General features: G+C 42.5%; 1 protein-coding gene across 1 annotated transcript; it reads right to left on the reverse strand.

Annotated features, from left to right (window-relative positions):
* Window positions 1-8,803: 8,803 nt before the first annotated feature.
* LOC141345994 (extracellular calcium-sensing receptor-like) lies at window positions 8,804-17,272 on the reverse strand. Its single transcript, XM_073850915.1, has 7 exons — window positions 17,064-17,272; window positions 16,615-16,909; window positions 15,763-16,518; window positions 14,755-14,982; window positions 14,238-14,361; window positions 13,933-14,151; window positions 8,804-9,465 (listed from the first exon to the last, which is right to left on the reverse strand). Exons 1-7 carry the CDS (start codon window positions 17,270-17,272, stop codon window positions 8,804-8,806), a joined length of 2,493 nt encoding a protein of 830 aa, XP_073707016.1.
* Window positions 17,273-19,643: the final 2,371 nt, after the last annotated feature.

Genomic DNA, 19,643 nt, shown 5'->3' on the forward strand with positions numbered 1-19,643 from the left:
AGTGTAGACCAAGTGATTCTCATGACCTGTGTTTGCAGTTTTCCCCGTGTTCTCATAAGTTTGTGTGATTCTAGGGGGGTGAGTGTAACCAGTATGTAAACTGTTTATTTTATATGTATAGAATCACACAAAAAAAGTTCATACATATACCTGATATGTCTATTTGTGCGTTGATGTGCATCTTCCCCTTTAAATTTCTGCCTGTAGTGTTGGCCTTAATTTCCTGTCTTTGCACCTCCTCTTCCCTTTTCTGCCCTGGCTCAGCATGGGAGAGGTGGGTTTCTAATGAGCACTGATTAATCTAATGTAGAGAATGTCATTAGCTCAAAGAATTTCAAATTGATCAATATGTGTGTACAAGTATGAGACTATGTTTCTCTCATCACATGTATACAGTAAATCTCCACCAGGTCCTTGTGACCAATGAATAGGATGAAATGAGTTATTTAAAACATACATTTCAGTCAGGGAAAGTAGTTTAACTCACAGGAAATTGTGTATAATAATCGTCATTAAATATACGCAATTTCCAGTTTCTGATCAGTAACAGTAATAATGATATCGACTGGTTTCTTTGTCCAGCAAATTGTTCAGTGATACTCATTACTCTGACGTTGGCCCGTCGTCACGAGAACGTGTTTTACTTATCAGAACGGAGTTAAAACAATTTGAACAAAATAGGGCAAAAAGGGGTAGCAATATGAGATCGACACAGTTTAAGTGACTGTTGTAATGTAAGCATTCAGCACAGAGAATCATTATATGTGAATATATGGTTGTTTATTAAACTCAACTATTTACAAACGATCGCACATAGACAAACATACATAAAACACAAATAGACAGAGAACGCGTGAGAGAGAGAGTAAGAGAGAGAGAGTGAGAGAGAGACAGAAAGTGAGTTGCATTGGACAGGTATGAAACGGTTCTGAACAACCTGAAATCGTTTTTATAAACGCCTTAAACGCAGCTATCTACGTTAGAAAGGACAGATACTTGCAAGCTCTTGTTGTTGTGCATTGGTTCCGTATGTGTTCAGTTCAGAGAGTCCTTTTCAGTTCCTTGAGTGTCCTTGGAGACCACATGGCTTCGAAGAAGGGTTTGTAGGCCTCATGATTGCAGGGTGAGCACCCCCCCCCCCCATGGATCTGGGGGAGGCGCGGGTGACGTGTTTTCAGTCCAAGAGAAGAGAGAAGAGTCCGAGAAGAGAGAGGGCGGAACTGTGGGAGAGCCCTTTAAAGGCTTGAAGAATGACGCCCCCCCCAGCCTGGGTTTGACCAATGAGAGAGTCTGAAATTCCAAGCGGGAGGTTTGGATAGAAAGGGGGCTTTTTTATGACCCTTTTCCTGAGAGCATGTGGGTACTCATTCATATCTACTAGGGATTCATGCAACTGTAATATGTTGCATGTGTATTGACATATAATATGTATCATCCTTTAGGCCATCAAAATACGAATTCAGAGATACCAAACATGACCATGTGGTTACACCGCACAACACATCCATCCATATCTATAGTAACACATGCATAAAAACATTACACCAAAAGACAAGATACCCAAACCACAATGAAATAACACTGACTTGGGGATTGGTGTGTTCATTCATAGGAAGGTTTGTTAAAGAATTAATGAACGAAGTCAGTTACTATTGCAGTCTGTTTAGGAGAGAGTTGGTTGGGGAAGTTGCGATTCACATTCTTTTGCGTCGTAAAGTTTTTATGGTCTGGCAGAGGTGTCCTGGTCACTATAGCAACCGGGGCCTTGTGGGCCATGTGAGACTTGCCGGAGCCTACAGTTGGGGACTAAGAAAAGGGAGTGTGTGATTTTTTTCCTACTTCTAATGAACAATTGTGTGTTTGATTGGTCCAGACCCTACACTAATTACATCTTTTTCTTTTAAATTACTTTTGTAACTCAATCGATCATCCAAATCATATATGTGATATTTTGTTTTATGTATATTTGATTATTTTTGTATTTTTATCAAGTTTGATTACTTTTATGTCTTCCGTGACCCGAGCACATGCTAATTGCATTGCATTGTATATTCATGTTTCAGAAATATAAGAGGGCGAGTTGATGCTGTTATTAAACGCCATTTATGTGTTTTCATCAGGTATGCTATATGTTACGAATGTCAAATTTCATTGTTTTAGTGTTTTTACCTCCTCTGCCCTTTTCTGCCCTGGCTCAGCATGGGAGAGAAATATAAGAGGGCGAGTTGATGCTGTTATTAAACGCCATTTATGTGTTTTCATCAGTAAACCAGAGTCAACTGCCAGCCGATGTCCGAGTGGTTCATTCATGCAAATTCACAACGCAGATGAGACCGGTTACACTAACTCGGTGACCTGTAACAGCGAACTGGCAGGATGCACCTGAGGTAAGCACTCTAAAAACCCCCATGGGGGTGGCGAACTCTCTGGTTCCGCTACGTCTCCGGGCGGAGAGACCGGAGAATGATGTTCGCGGGAGACTGCCGCGCCCTGTAACACTGGCAGGGTTAGCTGACGAATCTCCTGAGGGCCCTGAGGAGAGGTGGCCACCGCAAAAGGCGGTGGGGCACCTGACTCCTCGAGAGGGGCTGCCCTCATTGGCCCTGTGGTACCGCCATCAGGGCCATTTAGCCGAGGACCTCTTAGACTAAAGCACGACCCTAGGATCGGGCTTAGTCTTTGAAGCCCCCAGTCAGGAGTGTTGCCAATCCCGCCCTCTAGGTCTCACCGGAGGGAAACGGGCTGCAATGCTCCTAATATGAGCCTCTTATGTGAGGAGCTGGTACACGGCTGGGGTTTTTATGCTCCCGTCCAGCAACCCCGACACGTGTGCATTTTGCCCCTCAAGCCTGAAGCTATTTTAGGCGGCCTGGAAAGCAAAGACGGAACTTTTAAGGATGATGCCAGGCTGGGTGACAGATAGCTGACTAGCGTCTGTTCAACCCGCGGCATCATCTTTTCTTTCTAGTTTTTCCCCTGATCTAGACAGCTCAGTGTGCAGATCGGGGAAGAACAGAAAGTTCCGCTTTGGAAGTGCTAACTTAGCTACTGCATTAGTCAGCACGTCCAACAGCTCCTCATACCGAGGCGATCAGGGGGGGGCGGTTGAATACTTTTGACCACGTTCTCCACATCAACCTCCTCGGAGGAAGATAGGGGAAGTGTTGAAAACTCTTTCTGGATGGAAGTAACCGCATGCGGGCTTCCTTATCCAGTAGGAGATTTACCGATCCACCAGATAGGGAAGGAGATAGGGGATCACCCGTCTCACTACCTCTAGTAGATCTAGCTGTGATCCCCACGAGTGCAGCTGCCGCTCCGCCTCGACGGAAGCGGGGCCAGACCCGCAGGGAACGCTAACGAAAGCCCCCTCCTCAAAGAGGGCTTTCCGGGAACAGAGCAACCGCAGCGTCATTCGCTCGCACTGCGGGCAGCCAGCCCCCTCAAGGGCTGACCTAGCGTGCTCCGCTCCCAAGCAGACCACACATAGATCGTGTGTAACACCAAGGAAGGACTTTTAGACGGAAAGTTTCAGTATAAAACTCTGCCGGATGGTTCTGTGGATAAAACAAAAGTAAGCTGTGCATTTTGCAAAGCTGAATTTAATTACCACAGAAGTAATTTGTCTTTGACATATCACTTAAAAGCAAAACACCCCACCGAAACAATCTCTACGGGGCCTCGGCAATGTAAATTGCAGGAGTGCGTTCGTGGTAAAATGACGAGATCTGTAAGTGATAAGGTAATGAATGCTTTGGTTATTTGAATAGCTAAAAACTGCCGACCCATTAACGTAGTAGATGACGATGGACTGCGGGACATAATTAGAACTGCGTCGGGAGACATCTCATACAATATGCCGTCAAGAGGAACCATCATGTCAAAAATACAAACTTTTTATGACGATGATAAGGCACGGAGGATGAACACGTTACAGCAAGCAACACACATCGCGCTCACAGGGGACCACTGGACTTCTGTGAGCAATGACAACTACTTAGGCATCACAGCGCACTTCGTTGATAAAGAATGGAAATTGCATTCATTCGCACTAACTGTGTCTAAAACTGAGGAACGACAGTATGCTGAGGTATGTGCGGATCATTTTCTCGATGTGGCAAGAGAATGGGAAATCGAGGACAAGTTAAGCACACTTGGCACTTACAGTGCTCGTAATATGGTTGCTGCCGCGAGACTACTTCCATTTGAACACCTACCCTGCACGGCCCACATTTTGCAACTGTGACGGTTTCCATTCACGGCAGTGGATTTGAAAGTGTCCTAGCAAAATGTCGCAAGATTGATGGGCACTTTAACCCTACAACTCTCATTAAGTAGGTTTTATCTTTACTTTCTTTGGGGTCAGATTGACCCCAAGGATTGAAAGTGTGATTCCATAATGAATTATACATTTTTAATATTATAAAGTATATATCATTTTTTTCGTTTACTTCTCAACTTTACAGTTCTGCTGTGTTTTCATGGATATTTTGTACTTTTTTACCCATTTACTGCACAATTACTCAACTACGCCACCAAGTGGCTTATAAAAAATTAATTTTTAATAAAAAAATCACCTTAATGATGATCTAAATTTAATCTAAATTGTTTTTGGACATTGCTCTATGTGTTAGGGATACAGTACTGCCATCTACAGGTTAATGGAAAAACTTTTGAAGATATAGTTAAAGAAAGAAAGTGCAATGACCACATACATCCAGCAGAGGCCCTTAGGGACTAATTTCATTTTCACTTTATTTTTCTTCATGCTTCAACTTCTCCTCACAACTTTATGATATATATTTTGTAAATATATATATTTGAACATTCTAAAATAAATAAAAAATGTGTTTTTTTGTAAAAGCGTAGAATTTTAGTTTTTTAGAATTGCTGAATTTTTGTCTTTAATCTTTCTTTTATCTGCACTTTTCCCTCTCTTCTCTCTCTTTGTGTGAGTGTGTGAGTGGGTGTGTGTGGGTGTGGGGGTGTGTGTGAGAGTCAACATGCATGTTCCATGTTGCATTTGTGCTCAAGTACCAGTCTTTCATTTATGTATGAACATTTTCAGATTTATAGCAGATATGTTGATTTTTTTATGCCAATTTCTATATAAATGCTCCCTGTTGCAGTTACACACATGTGTGTGTTTGTGAGTGTGTGTGTGTGTGAGATAGAAAGTTCGTTCCACTTTGAGTTTATGCTGTAGGACCAGGCCTTTATTTAAATGTTAATTATTTTAGATTTAAACTGGATTTACTACTTTTTTTGGACAAACGAAATGAAAAAAAAACTTTTTTTTTACTTTTCCCATTCATTTTCAATGTGGAGAGGAACCGTTTTCCAAGGAGAGGAAACGGTAATTTTTTTTTTACACACCTTTAGAACAACCGAATTAAGTCCGGATTTTTTTGTGTGTTTTTAGATTGATTATTTAGGAAAAGTCACAGAGTCTCATGCCCCTGAGATTAAGGGAACTTTATAAAAAAATGAAGGAAAACTCCAGTGGGGTCAGCCTGACCCCAAGGAGAGCTTAAGGGTTAAGCATAGTCCATCCAACGCTCACCAACTAATGGAACAGCAAGTTGCATGTGGACAGAAACAAGAATCTCTCGTTCAGGACGTTGCAACAAGATGGAATTCTACCCTAGAAATGATCAAGCGAATTCAGCGAAACAAATCTCCACTGACCACTACCCTGGCTCAGCAAAAGAGCAATGTTGCCATGTTGACTGCACAGGAGCTCTCAAAACTGCAAAAGCTGGAGGAACTACTTGAACCTTGCAGGTAGGTTAATATTATTTTCTCCGTCTCTTGTCTGTTTTCACTATCCCCCAATATGTGTGTGTGTCTGCTGTCAAGGCATGCTGCATAAAACAAAAACAAAAATAAAAATAAGTAAAGATTAGTGTAAAACAATATTAAAAAGGTGAAGAAGAAATAAATATGGTGTTGAACAATGTAATGTAAATAAAATACAAGTGTGTGTGTGTGTGTGTGTGTGTACCTGGTATTCATCACGTTGTGGGGATCAAATGTCCCCACAAGGATAGGAATACCAGTAGATTTTGACCTTGTGGGGACATTTCTCAGGTCCCCATGAGGAAACAGGCTTATAAATCATGCACAATGAGTTTTTTTGATGAAGTAAAAGTATGCACAATCTCCTGTGGGGGCTAGGTTTAGGTGTAGGGTAGGTGTAGGGCAATAGAAAGTACAGTTTGTACAGTATAAAAACCATTACGCCTATGGAATATCCCCATAAAACATGTAAACCCAACATTTGTGCCATTTGTGCCATTTGTTCAAAATTATGGAGTCCACAGAGGATGATCCAGCCTATGTAGTTAAATTCAAAAATGATTTTACCTCAGACCTATCTAAAAGGAAGGACAGCACTAATCTCACATGGCTGAAGATCGCTACTGCAATTGATCCAAGGTTTAAAGACCTAAAGTGTCTTCCCAAAGATGAAAGGAATGAGGTGTGGGCTTCACTAAGCAAGCTGTTAATGGCAGAGAGTCCTGGAAAACAAGAGTCTAAAGAGACAACAGACCACCAAAGAAGAGAAGGATCTCCGTCTTGCTGGTTTCTTCTGATTCAGAGTCAGATGAAGAGGAAGAGTCCATGGAACAGTGTCTTAACCGCTACAAAGCAGAGCCCAAAATGCACATGGAGGGTTGTCCACTACAGAGGTGGAGAAAGAGAGAAGCAACACATGCCAGGCTGGCACCAATAGCATGCAAGTATCTGTCAACCCCTGCTACAACGGCCTTGTGAGAGACTGTTCTCACTCTCAGGTCACATCATTCAAAAGAAAAGGGCCACATTGTCCCCTGATAATGTCAACAAACTGGTCTGTCTCAGCAACTGGCTGAATGTAAAGGAGGACTAAGCAAAATTGTTTCTACTTTATAATTAATGTTCTCAACTCTCAGCAATACAACTTTACAATGAGTACAATTGTTTGTATTCATTCCTTTATTATTATTATTATTTTCCGATTTCCATATTTGCAATGCCTATGTTTTGGAATTTTTTTTGCAGTCCACTTAGAATCCAACATGGAAATCATTTTTGTTTTTTATTGGCATTGACTGTTTTGAAATTCAAATGACACTTACATGTCTGTGTTTTTATTTCTGTAATAAATATGGCTTTCAAGCCAACAGTTAATTTGGAGGATATTGATGGTTTATTGCAGGTATGTTGTTTACATGAGAAAATCTGTGTTACAAGTTAAACAAAAATTCCAATAAAAAATCATATTTTGAATTTAAATAGTTTCTTTGTCTTGAGTTTACATTAATTATTTACATTTTACATTTACATATCCAACAAGTTTCAGTCATTTATTGCGATTAATCGCGATTAATTGCAAAAAAATTGTGTGATTAATTAGTTGGGTTTTTTTTTATCGATTGACAGCACTAATATATATATATATATAAAATACTGCAATAAAGGCTATGTCAATTATATATATGTTGATCGCCATCAAAGGTCCACTGAAGTGCTTTGAAACACTATTTGTTGCATTCTATTTATTGGTACTTCCTGAAACAGGAAGACAAGGTGGGACATATCAAGCAGCCCCGTTTTTTAAATAGCCAATAGCGTTTTATTTATATCACAGCTTGGGCTACAACCACTGAGCTTGGTAAAGCCGCATTCGACAGATTCATTATGAAACTGTTACTAAAGCAAAACAGTGATTATAATGATGCTGTGTAGTTTAATAAGTGTGTTGTCTCTTCTACTTATCAGAATTATAACTGCAATTATAAACAGTACTTGCATTATACGGAGTTAAGTGGAAAAGAAAATCCCACCTTCTTCCCCTCGGAAATACACTCATATAACCCACCATCCCCAATTCAATATTTATATTTGAGCTTGATCTGGTTGGTATGATATTTTCACAGGAAGACAGAAAAGGGCTGTGTTTTGCGTAAGCATTTTGCGTAAGGCCCCCATAAGTCTAGGATTAACACTGGTTTGGGGAACACACTTAGAAAAGGTATACCTTTTGTCAAGATTTTTCTTTAGAGCCTTCATATGGCACTAAGAAACAACACTTTAAGGAAACGCATCCCAGGAAGTTAACTCAGCTTGTGATGTCACAACATTTAAAGGAGAAGCACTCATTTTATTGGGTAACCACTGTGATGTAACATTGTGAAGTGACAATGAACAATTCTGTGTAAATTCTGCACAACAGTACATATATATTTAACAGTGTAACTTCAATACCTGTTAAATACCTGTACAGTGACCATTCAGGACAAACACATGTACCATACACCCGTAGTAGTTTTAGACATTTAGTGTCATAGTACATCATACTACAATTACATTTTTGTTAACCCTAAAACAAGTAAGACATTTGGAATTGGAACTTTTACTGTAAATACTATACTGCAATTATTATTTATTTATATTATTTATATTTTTAATCTATTGATCACTTTATTTATTCTTTGAGAATCTGGGAATTGAACCCAAGACAGTTTGGAGGCATTCCCTCACACCTCTGACAAAAAAAAAAAAAAAAAAACTGTCAGGGTCATACTAGATCTAATGTAAGTTATCATGTGGTCAGATTTTTCTTTCTCAAAGTATCAACATTTTTTGGTGTCACTGTGTTTAATTCCTTACATAACTCACACAACTGCATAATATTCGTACATGAAAGTTTGATAGTTTATTTAATCAGTTTACATATTTTATATTTAATATGTGTGTGTGTGATGTTGATCAACTTTGAAAAATAATAAAAAAGTTTCTTAAAATAAAAATATTTTATTTACTTTAAAGATGTTTTCCCCATCATGTGTTTCTTTGTATTTTGGTCAGGCGCAAATATGCAGAATAGTAAACCAAAGCTTGACGCTAAAATGGCAAATATCTCTACAGCTACAGTAAATTTTCCAGGAGAACTGACATAAGCTGGTATAAATGTGATCAATACAGTGCAGAATATGAGCATACTGAATGTGATGAATTTGGCTTCATTGAAGTTATCAGGCAGTGTGCGAGCCCAAAAAGCCAGAATATAGCACAAGAAAGCCAGTAGGCCAATATAACCAAGAACAGCCCAGAAACCTATAGTAGAACCCAGACTGCACTCAAGAATGATTTTTTCCTTAAAATATTTTGTATTTTTATATGGAAATGGAGGTGATATTGTTAGCCATAGCACACATATAAGAACCTGTATAAATGTAAAGGCACAAACACTGAGTCGTTGTTGTGCAGGTCCAAACCATTTCATGACATTACTTCCTGGAAGTGTAGCCTTAAAGGCCATTAACACCACTATTGTTTTTCCCAGAACACAGGAGATACAGAGGACAAAAGTGATCCCAAATGCTGTGTGACGCAACATGCAGGACCACTCATTGGGCTGACCAATGAAAGTAAGTGAACAAAGGAAACACAGAGTCAATGAGAAGAGCAGCAGAAAACGTCTAGGTTACGTATGTAACCCCTGTTCCCTTCCGGAGGGAACTCTACGCTGCATCCTGGCGGACACTTTGGGAACGTTTATACCAACGCCGCCATGCTGAGGGATGAGTGACCAGCTGACTGAATGAAGAGTCAAGAAGGATCATCACCCCTGCATAAGCGAAATTCGCTTGGGCCCGAGCCTGAGCTCGACCTCGTGGGTCAGCTCAGGGTGTCACAGCTAGCTCGGCTACCCCAGCACGGAACTCTCAGAGTGGAGGCCCTAGAGAGAAGACCTGCTACGCTCAACGCTACAGAGAGTAATGAAGTTTAACAAAGAAACCTTCATACTAAGCGGAGTTCTAAAGAACGGAGCCTTCAGCAGAAAGACTCTCTAAACGAGAGGAAGCCTGACAACGTTCTGTGCCAACAGGTAAATAAGTTTAAGAGTGCAGGTCTGTGACCTAACTGTACTCGAACACTTGGGTAATCAGTGAGGCTGAATAGCCTATACAACAGACTACCTGAGTGGAGTCTCTGGAGAGTGGAGGCTTCAACGAGAGGAAGCCTAACAACACCCTGTGCTAGCAGGAAACAAGTCTAAGAGTGGAGGTCTCATGACCTAGCTACACTCAACACTGGAAGTAATCAGTGAGGCTCAGCACCCTATGCCCCAGGATTACCTGAGTGGTGTTTCTGGAGAGTGGAGGCTTCAGCAAGAACACTCTCAAACGAGAGGGAGCCTGGCGACACTCAATGCTGCTAGCAGTGCTACCTGGATTGGAGTTGGAAAACTTAGAGGTTTTGGAACCAACTCAAAAGATGGGAACGAAGGATTTCTCTGTGTAACCCACACCGTATAGGATTTCAGAAAAGGCCCCGGCACACAGGGGGGGCCTTTACCATAAGTATGGATTTCAGAAAAGTGCCTAAGTAGTGCACTTACCACTCATGTGGATTTTAGGGAGTGCTCAGAGACATGCGTGAGCAATCACCACTCTTGTGGGTCTGAGGAGGTGCCCAGGCATAGCGAGGGAAATCACCATCTTGCAATCTCTAGGCGGTAGCAGGGCCTGAAAGCGGTGCTTTTTGGAGAGGGGAGGCTTCGGCAGAAAGGCTCTGTCGAGCGAGAGGAAGCCTACGACGCTCAATCCTACAGAAAACTCTTAGAGTGGAGGTCTCATTCATACCCTATAAGGAAGGGAGACCTGACTACACTCAACACTTGAGGTAAAGTTATAAGACTCACAGATGGGCTCTAATGCTGAAAGCAGAGCTGTATAGTGGAGGCTCCGAGATTGCATCTCTGGTGAGAGAAGCCTACGACACTAGGTTTTTGGTGAGTGGAGAATTGGCACTCCCCCAAAAACGGTCAGCGAGGCACACTGGGGCCTACCCGCTGCCATAACTGTGAGAGTGAAGGTCTTAGTACTGTGGCTTTGACAGAGAGGAGACCTGTTGCACTGTGCTATCAAATGGAGTTGAAAAAACTAGAGGTTTTGGAACCAACTCAAAAGATGGGAACGGAGGATTTCCCTGCGTAACCCACACCGTATAGGATTTCAGAAAAGGCCCCGGCACACAGGGGGGGCCTTTACCATAAGTATGGATTTCAGAAAAGTGCCTAAGTAGTGCACTTACCACTCATGTGGATTTTAGAGAATACTCAAGAATTTGTGTGAGTAATCACCACTCTCGTGGGTTTGAGGGGGTGCCCGAGCATAGCGAGGGAAACACCACATGTTTTTCGGGCGATAGCACAGCCCAGAAGCGGAGCTTTTGGAGAGGGGAGGCTTCAGCAAGACGGCTCTCTAGAGTGCGTAGCAGCCTAACGACGCTCAACCTTAAGGAAGCTCTTCAGAGTGGAGGTCTCAAGCTGAGAACCCTCTAGAGGAGGGGAGACCTAACTACACCCCACGCTTGAAAGTGACAAGGCTCACAGAAAGCTCCATGCTAGAAGCAGAGCTGTGTACAGTGGAGGCTTCTTAATTGTCTAAATTGAGCCTACGACACCTGGTCTTGGTGAGTGGTAGATAGCACTCTACCAAATTAATTAGCGAGGCATGGAAAGTGCCTACTAGCTGTATGCGGCCTGTATCTCTGGGGAGCGGAGGCTAGACAGAACACTCACATAGAGGGAGCCTGCGACACTCGACCACTGAGAAAGCTATATGGAGTGGAGGTGTTAACCTAACGACACTCAAGCTCTAAGGAGAGCGGAGGCTTGAGCAGAAAGCATCTCTTGCACAGAGAGGAAGCCTAGCAACGCTCTGTTCGCCCTAGAACCGAAACACTCAGGAGTGGAGGTCTCACTTATATGATACAAGATACACAGGGAAGGGACCTGACTACACTCATGCCTAAGGGTAACGAACTTAGCCGGGTTTCAGGGAGCGGAGGCCTCAGCAGAGCTATCTCCTGCAGCTCGAAGAGGCCTAACAACGCTCACAGGGCTTTCTAGAACACTTCAACTATGTATACATATGTATAAATAATGTCTAAGCCGAGCTCAACACAGCGGAGGCTTCTGGAAACTCGAAAAACGAGGAAGCCTAACAACGCTTCACCCCATATGGGAGAATACAAGTGGAGGTCTCGACACACTGGATAAACACGAGGGGAGACCTGGCTACACTCGTCACTTGGGGGCAGTAGAGCCCAATAGGGGCTCAAATACCGCAAGTCTCACCCAAGCGGAGCTGGTAGACAAACAGTACATACACATACACAAAGTTTTATTAAAAACATGTATAGTTCACATACCGGGCCATCAGATACCGGGCCATCTCATCATCGGCCCAGCCCCAGAGTCTTAGCGAGGGGCAGCCGAACGAACGTGAGGGGAAAACAGGAGGGGACCTTAGGTACCCGATCCAGGCCTGCCGCCACACCTGCGCTGGATAGTATCCCTTAGATCCTCCCTCCTATTCCGCGCATCACGCCTCCTCTGAGACCGACTCCTCCCGGGGGGAGGGCCTCGAGTGGCCACGCTAGTAACCTGGCCCTGTCTCTGGCCCGCAGACCAGGACGGGCCGGGCTTTCCCCTGTGTTCGGGTGGGGGCGTGGACCGACGAGGTATACACGGCCTGAAGGCCGCTGAGCGCGCGAAACCGGGGCATCGAGGAGAAAGCGCTTTTCTTGCTCCTCGATGTCCGCCAGGTTCACCCACAGATGTCTCTCTGTGGCCACCAAAGCTGACATGGACCTGCCCACAGCGGTCGCTGTCTGTTTGGTGGCCCTCAGGGACAAATCTGTGGTGTGGCGCAGCTCAGCCACCTCCTCCGGGGAAAGCCCCAGACCTCGGTCCAGATCTTTCAGTAGATCAGCCTGGTACGCCTGCAACACTGCCACCGTGTGCAGAGCAGCACCAGCCTGACCCACTGCCGCGTATGCCCTGCCATTCAGCCGAGATGTTTCTTTCAAAGGCTTGGATGGCAGGGTCGGAGCCTTCAGCGTCGATGTGCCTCCCGCTGAGAGATAGTTTACGAACGTCTGCTCAATGGGAGGCATCGACGCATATCCGTGCTCGCACATTCCCTCGACATCAGCATAGTTCACCTGCTGATATCGGTGAATGCGGGCCGAATATGGTCTGTCCCATGCCTTCTCGATCTCTTTGTGCAGATCGGGAAGGAATGGGAGGCTCATGGGAGTTGGTCTGTTATGGCCGGGAAGAAACCACTCATCTAGTCTACCCTGAGCGGCCTCTTCCCTTGCGTGCTTCCACTGGAGGTCCAGTCGGGCAGCCGCACGGTCCATAACAGACATCAACTCGTCATACGCGGGGCAGGCGGGTTAGACGGACTCAGAGAGCTCATCTTCTTCCATCCCAACCACCTCCTGCTCGCCCTGGCTTGAAGCCAAAAGAGCACTCGCTGCTGGATCGGACGATGTGAGAGAAAGCACATCATCCGCCAGCAGCGCGTCCTCGTTTCCAGCTGACGAGTGCGAGAGATTAACACCTCTCTCGAACTCGTCAGCCAGCTCCACCTGCGATCTCCACGATCTCAATCGCCGGGCAGCCTCAGCCGCCGCGGGACCAGAGCTGCGTGGGGCAGATGAATGTCCCAATTCCCTTGAGAAAAGGGACAAATGAGAACGGAGTTTCTTCACAATGCATGCACCCTGCTTCCTCAAAAGCAGAGCGCGCGTGCTCTTCACCCAAACAAAACACACACAGGTCGTGTGCGTCATCAGGTGTCAGATTTCTCTGACACAGATCCGCACACTTCCTGAACAGTTTCTCTCTAGGCATCGTTTGTACTTACTCGCTTAGAACAAAGACTCTGAAGACAAAAAGATGGTTGATGTATCCACAGGCGCCCGTTTTATACTAGTAGGCACCGTGTTGATGATGTCATCGGCTAGCGCCGGCCAGTGTCAGGTTCACTGTCGTTGTTCTATAGCTTGCTTCAGAACCGGTCATGCTGGAGGCAGTTCCCAAAGTGTCCGCCAGGACGCAGCGTAGAGTTCCCTCCGGAAGGGAACTCAGCTCTGAGTTGTTGGCTTTTACTACGGGGGTGTCCCTCATTCTATAAAACAGGATAGCCACCAGCACAGTTAATCCTGCTCCAAACATTGAGAAAAAAACTAGCACTATACCCATAACTTCTGTAAATGACAGAAACTCTACAGCCTTTAACACACATTTATTTTTCTCAGCATTAGACCAGTATTCCCCTGGACACTGCTTGCAGTTATTTGAATCTGAAAATGAATTTGCAATCACTAGTAGACAAAAGGAAAACAATTTACATTAATAAGATGGACTGTCAGACGGGCTTTAAGATTACCTGTCTCATTACTGATTTCTCCTTCTGCACATGGAATACAGTCATAACAGCAGACAGGTCTTCCTTTTTGTGCAGCCTTCCTAGTGCCTGGAGGACAGCTTTCACTGCACACAGACCTTGGCTTCTAGAAGTAAATATATATACAGTTATTTACAGTAAAACCTGAAGACAATAATATCTATTAAATGTATAATTTTGCTCATAACTCATTCAGAAACACTGCTCTTTTGTCCACTTGATAAAACCTAATTTATCATTATTTGCCTTTCCTGGAAATATCATCCTGAAAATGTATCAAATTAGAATGCCCCCCCCCCCCCCCTCTTTTTACAGTGTTGGCTCACAGTGATGTGACTTATAATGGTACTTTTTTCGGACCAACTTATAATGGTGATATAGCTAAAATTGGTGCACCACTTCTTCTTCTTCTTTTTTTTTATTTACCTTACTTTACTTAAAGGTCAGTTTTAGTTTTTATTTATTTGTTATGTTCCCTAAATATTTACATTTTATTTACCTCCAGCTGTCCATTAGCCCAGATTATGCTTTTAGTATTCAGGACAAAGCGCTGGTCAGGAGGCAATGAGGCATCATAGTATCCTACTGATTTAAAATGTAATGATCCATTAGAGTCCTGTTGCCAGTTCACAACTTCATATTGGGCTACTGCGGCACCAGTGCTGTCAAACCACACACGATCTCCAAACTTCACTGTAAAATGTACTTTTTTCAGCGCCTCAACCACCTAATATAAAACAGAAAGTCAGTTTTGGCACATTATCATTGACATTGTTTTAACCCTCCTGTTATCCTTGGGGTCAATTTGACCCCATTCAATGTTTAACGTATGTACATATATAATTGACTTTTTTTTTTGCTTCAGATTGAATGACTTTTCCTAATTTAATTGGGAAAACTTGGTAAACATAAAACTAACATGATATTATTTGTTCAATGCCCTGTACACATTTTTGTTACATCGGTGTTCTTTGGGGTCAATTTGACCCCAGGTTCTTTTAGCTGTATAAAACATAAGAAATAAAAAAAAATTACACACATTTGTTTTGGGTGATATTGAGGTCACTATAACATGCTATGATTTTATAATATGCACTATAATTTTATATGTTAAGTATAATAAAAATAAAAAATAAAACTAACACAACCATACCTGTAGTATTGCGAGAACCACTGTGAGTTGAATTGCTCTCTCAATCGAAAATGGCCTCTACGCAAAGGTTTTCTGTCAGTGAGATTTTGTCACAGGTTTTTGACAGTGAAAGTTGGGGGGGGGGGGGGGGTTTCAGAGTGTTGTTAAGTAGTCAACAAAGACATCAATTACCTGACACTAACCTTTTAGCAAAAAAATATCATATTCTAGAGGTTTTAAATTTGGGGTCAAATTGACCCCAGTGGGAAAAAGGTGTTAGCGGATTTTAGGGTAACAGGAGGGTTAATTATTGTTCACCAAAACTATTGTTGCCCCTTTCTCTTCCATTCTATTATTTTGACTTTTATCTTTTACCTGTTGTGGCTGTATTTTCAGGCCTTTATCACAGCCTTCTTGTTCTTTGCACTTGAGTAGACTGTGTAGTGAATAAGCCACAGCATAAACTGCTTTGTAGACGTGGCTTGAATATCTTTGTTCAGGCACATCTTCATTGTAGTTTTTCAGTCCAAGTAGATCTTGATATCTGCTGCAATTTATCACATCTTGAGAGGAATTCCCTTTAATCTGTGAGCATGGAAAAGCTGTGTCCCAAAATGCTTTTACAACATAATCGGAAAACCCTTCAACGTTGATTTTTCTCAGTGCAAAGCCCAGTGACCCTCCCATCACCTGAAAACTCATTGGAGTGATCAAACTCTTTGAAGTTATCCATCCTTCCACTCCAATTATTTGGAGCCCTGTAATATTCTGAATACTTAACTGATCAATAAGTAAGCCCATCTCAATAAATGAAACAAATGCAACAATCACTTTTGTGGTGCCTTTTTTTATTGTTTCTACTACTTTTCTTAGTTTTTCTGGCTCTGTTCGATAGAATTTCTCTGAGTATTCTACACAAATTCCTTCTTTTTGAGCTGTATTCAGAAATATGGCCATTCCATAGTTTCCATAGTCATTGTCACTATTTACAGTTCCCACCCAAGACCAGTCTAAGTGCTTGACAATGTATGCAAGTGCTCTGCTCTGGTGGTAATCACTAGAAATAGTCCTGAAGAATGAGGGGTGATCTTTCCTATTACTGAGACATTCACATGAGGCTGTGTGACTTATCTGAGAAAAAAACAAAACAAAACAGTAAAACAGTCATCAGTATAGGGATTTTGTGAAAAAAAAAATACAACTAAAATTGGTGTTATTACTCTTTACCACTGGAATTTTAAAAGGTCCTGTAGTTCTGGACAGAATCAGAATCACTGTGGCAGAAGACTCAGTTTCCCCTATGATTGCATGTATAGAAGACTGTACATTGCATGTCTCCCCTGTTCCAAACTCTGGACCATTCATTAGTCCCATGGTTGCATTCATAGAAGACATTCTTGAGCTACAGGTATCATAGATTTGGTAACCAACAGAAACATTTGGGAGCAACATTTCACTTCTATTAATCTCTTCAATGGCAAAGATCATTATTTGAGCCAGACGGAAATCTGGTAGATTTACACTGTGAAAACATTAAACCAGTATGATAAATAGCAAGTAAATAAATAAATTATAGTATAATTCACATATTTATGCTTTGAAAGACTTACATGTTACTGTTTACCTTATGCATATTACCTACTCTAATGTTTCTTAATGTATGCAGTGTAACAAACCTGGAGCATGATAGAGGCTGAGGTTTTTGTGTAAACTCAAATGAAGGCAATGTTTCTTTACTGTGCATTGCAAAAATTCCTCCAATAGTTGCTTCGCCATCCTTGGAAAGTAGCGGGTATTTCGGATCTCCCATCATTTGGCACAGTGTGTTTTCTGCCTTTGTATGAAAGTGATTGAAAAGTGTGATTGTATAAAGTAATAGAAGCATCCCAAAGATTGTTCAGCTGTGACTGACGAATGCAAATGATCTGACAAATGTATATATATATCCCTCTAATGCATGAATTATGGTTTTTTGTACTCAAAAAATTTTTATGGAAGATTTACGATAACAGATTAACAAAATATATATATATTTTTTTTAAACACCACCCCCCCCCCCCCTTAGTAGATTTTATTTTGTTGCCCCAGGGCAACGCTATGCAGTATAGGTAGTAAATCACAGAGAAAAATGTAATATTGTCTCAACATTTATTAGGAAACATGAGGGAACAGGTACTCTTTTAAACTGAAAATGTGTTTCAAATAGTTAATTGACATTTGTTCACTTCAAATATGTCTTAACAAATATTTTATTTAACTTTTTGTCAGTCCATTCAAATTCAACAAATAGTGGCCATTTTCTTTTAAAAACATGCTGTAGACATGTGTCACGTATTGGTCGTCTTGTCATCATTAACTCTTGCACTACACATCATGGACTTCATTCCCCACAAGCCACTGCACTAATCACTGCATTCACCTGCTCCTCGTTTCCCACTGCACTGATTGCTGCACACACCTGTTTCACATTGACTCTCATGCATTTAAGCCACTGACACACACACTTCCGGGCGAAGTCTTATTGTTCCATCTGGTCATTATTTCCGAGCGTTTCTTTCCGTATTTGTTTTCTCTGTGTTTGATTCCTGGACTCCTCCCCGTGTTTTGATTCTCGCTGCCAGCCCCGACCTTCTGCCTGTTTTTGACCACGATTTCTGCTTGCCCCTTTGTGTTTGTTTTGTTGAATAATGCTGCAAATGGATCCGAACGTCTCTGACCCTCCCTGTGACAACATGTTTGCAGTGTTCACTTTCTCACTCTGTGTGAAACTTCAAGAAGCAGTTTGTAGTGCTTGTGAAGCAGAGGTGGGCATTACACTTCCTGCATTTAGCTTTTGGATAGCCTTTGCAGCCTGGTACCCTGCACCTGCCCTTCTTCTCACTCATGATGATCCAGTGGGCTGTAGCATCCAACGTCACATCTGGGATTGGGATTTGAGCAGTGGGTCCCTGCCTCTTCTATGTCTCATAACTTGAAATTCCACCACTGGGCCGTCCTTTTTTTCTTTTCCAGACTTTTCCCAGATTTGCAGAGACCCTGTGCAATGTAGGATTTGAATGCATAGAGCCGCATGACCTCAGCATCTGACAGGTTATTGCGTTTACAGTGCCGTTTGTACAACAACCAGCAGGTCACCACAATCATGTCTAGAAAGTGGAAAAACAGACGATGATACCACTTTTTTGATCTGATTTTGGTTCGGTAGAGGGCTATAAGTGAGTCGAGGAGGTCCACCCCTCCCATGTGCTGATTATAGTCTCTTACAACAGCAGGACAGGGGACATCAATGATCGCCTTGCTTCCTCTGTCCCATCGCTAGACATGAGTGACTGGGTGTGCTCCCACGTAATCACTCAGTAGGGTCACTGAGCGATTGTCATACCAATTTACTGCATACAAATTGGTATTGCCAACAATTGCTGTCTTTTCTTGAAAAGACCCACGGACAGATCTTTTCAGCTCAGCATCAGAAACCATGCTGCTGCCTGGTAATCTGTTGGAGCGAACAGACCAAGACAGTGCACCCCTTGACGAGCTAGCTCAAGTTGTAGTGGGACACTGGTGAACCAGTTGTCAAAGTACAGTTTGTAGTTTTTGTGTTGTGGCACTGGTTGAGCAAGGCGGAGGACAACATTTCCACTGGCTCCTATATCTACCAAATGGGTGGGCTGCACTACTTTGCCAGTGTATACTTCAATGTTGTGTGGAATAACATCAGAGCTTATACCCCCATTTTTTTGGGCTTCTTCGGCAGATATTGCTTCAGGCGATTTCGTCCCTTAAATGGGACCATTTGTTCATCAATACTCAGCTTCTCTGACATGGGTATTGTATTCATTTTAGAGACAAGATGAGTAATCAAGGGTCGGATCTTGAACAGCTCATCAAAATTGTCATCGGATCAAACTGGTTGATCATCATTATCATTGAAATGCAGGAATCTCTTGTTCTACGACAATGTCAAGTATATCATCAGAGAAGAATGTTTTGAAGTACTGATAAGGGGATAAGATGTCATCAGCATTTGGAAGGCTGTCTTGCCAATCAGGGTATGCAGGGAAACTAGAATCATGGCTGGTTTTCCACCTTGGTTGCCGAGGGACATCATCACCATCATCATCCTCAGATTCTTGTTCTTCTTCACTCCTCTCATTATCGTTTTCTTCATCACCTAGAATAAGAGAACATTTGTGGCTAAATGAATTGCAAATTGTGACTTTGATAGAATTACCTTCCTTTCCCCAATAACTTTGCTT

This window comes from Garra rufa, chromosome 11 (assembly GCF_049309525.1).
Source record: "Garra rufa chromosome 11, GarRuf1.0, whole genome shotgun sequence".
Lineage (NCBI taxonomy): Eukaryota > Metazoa > Chordata > Actinopteri > Cypriniformes > Cyprinidae > Garra > Garra rufa.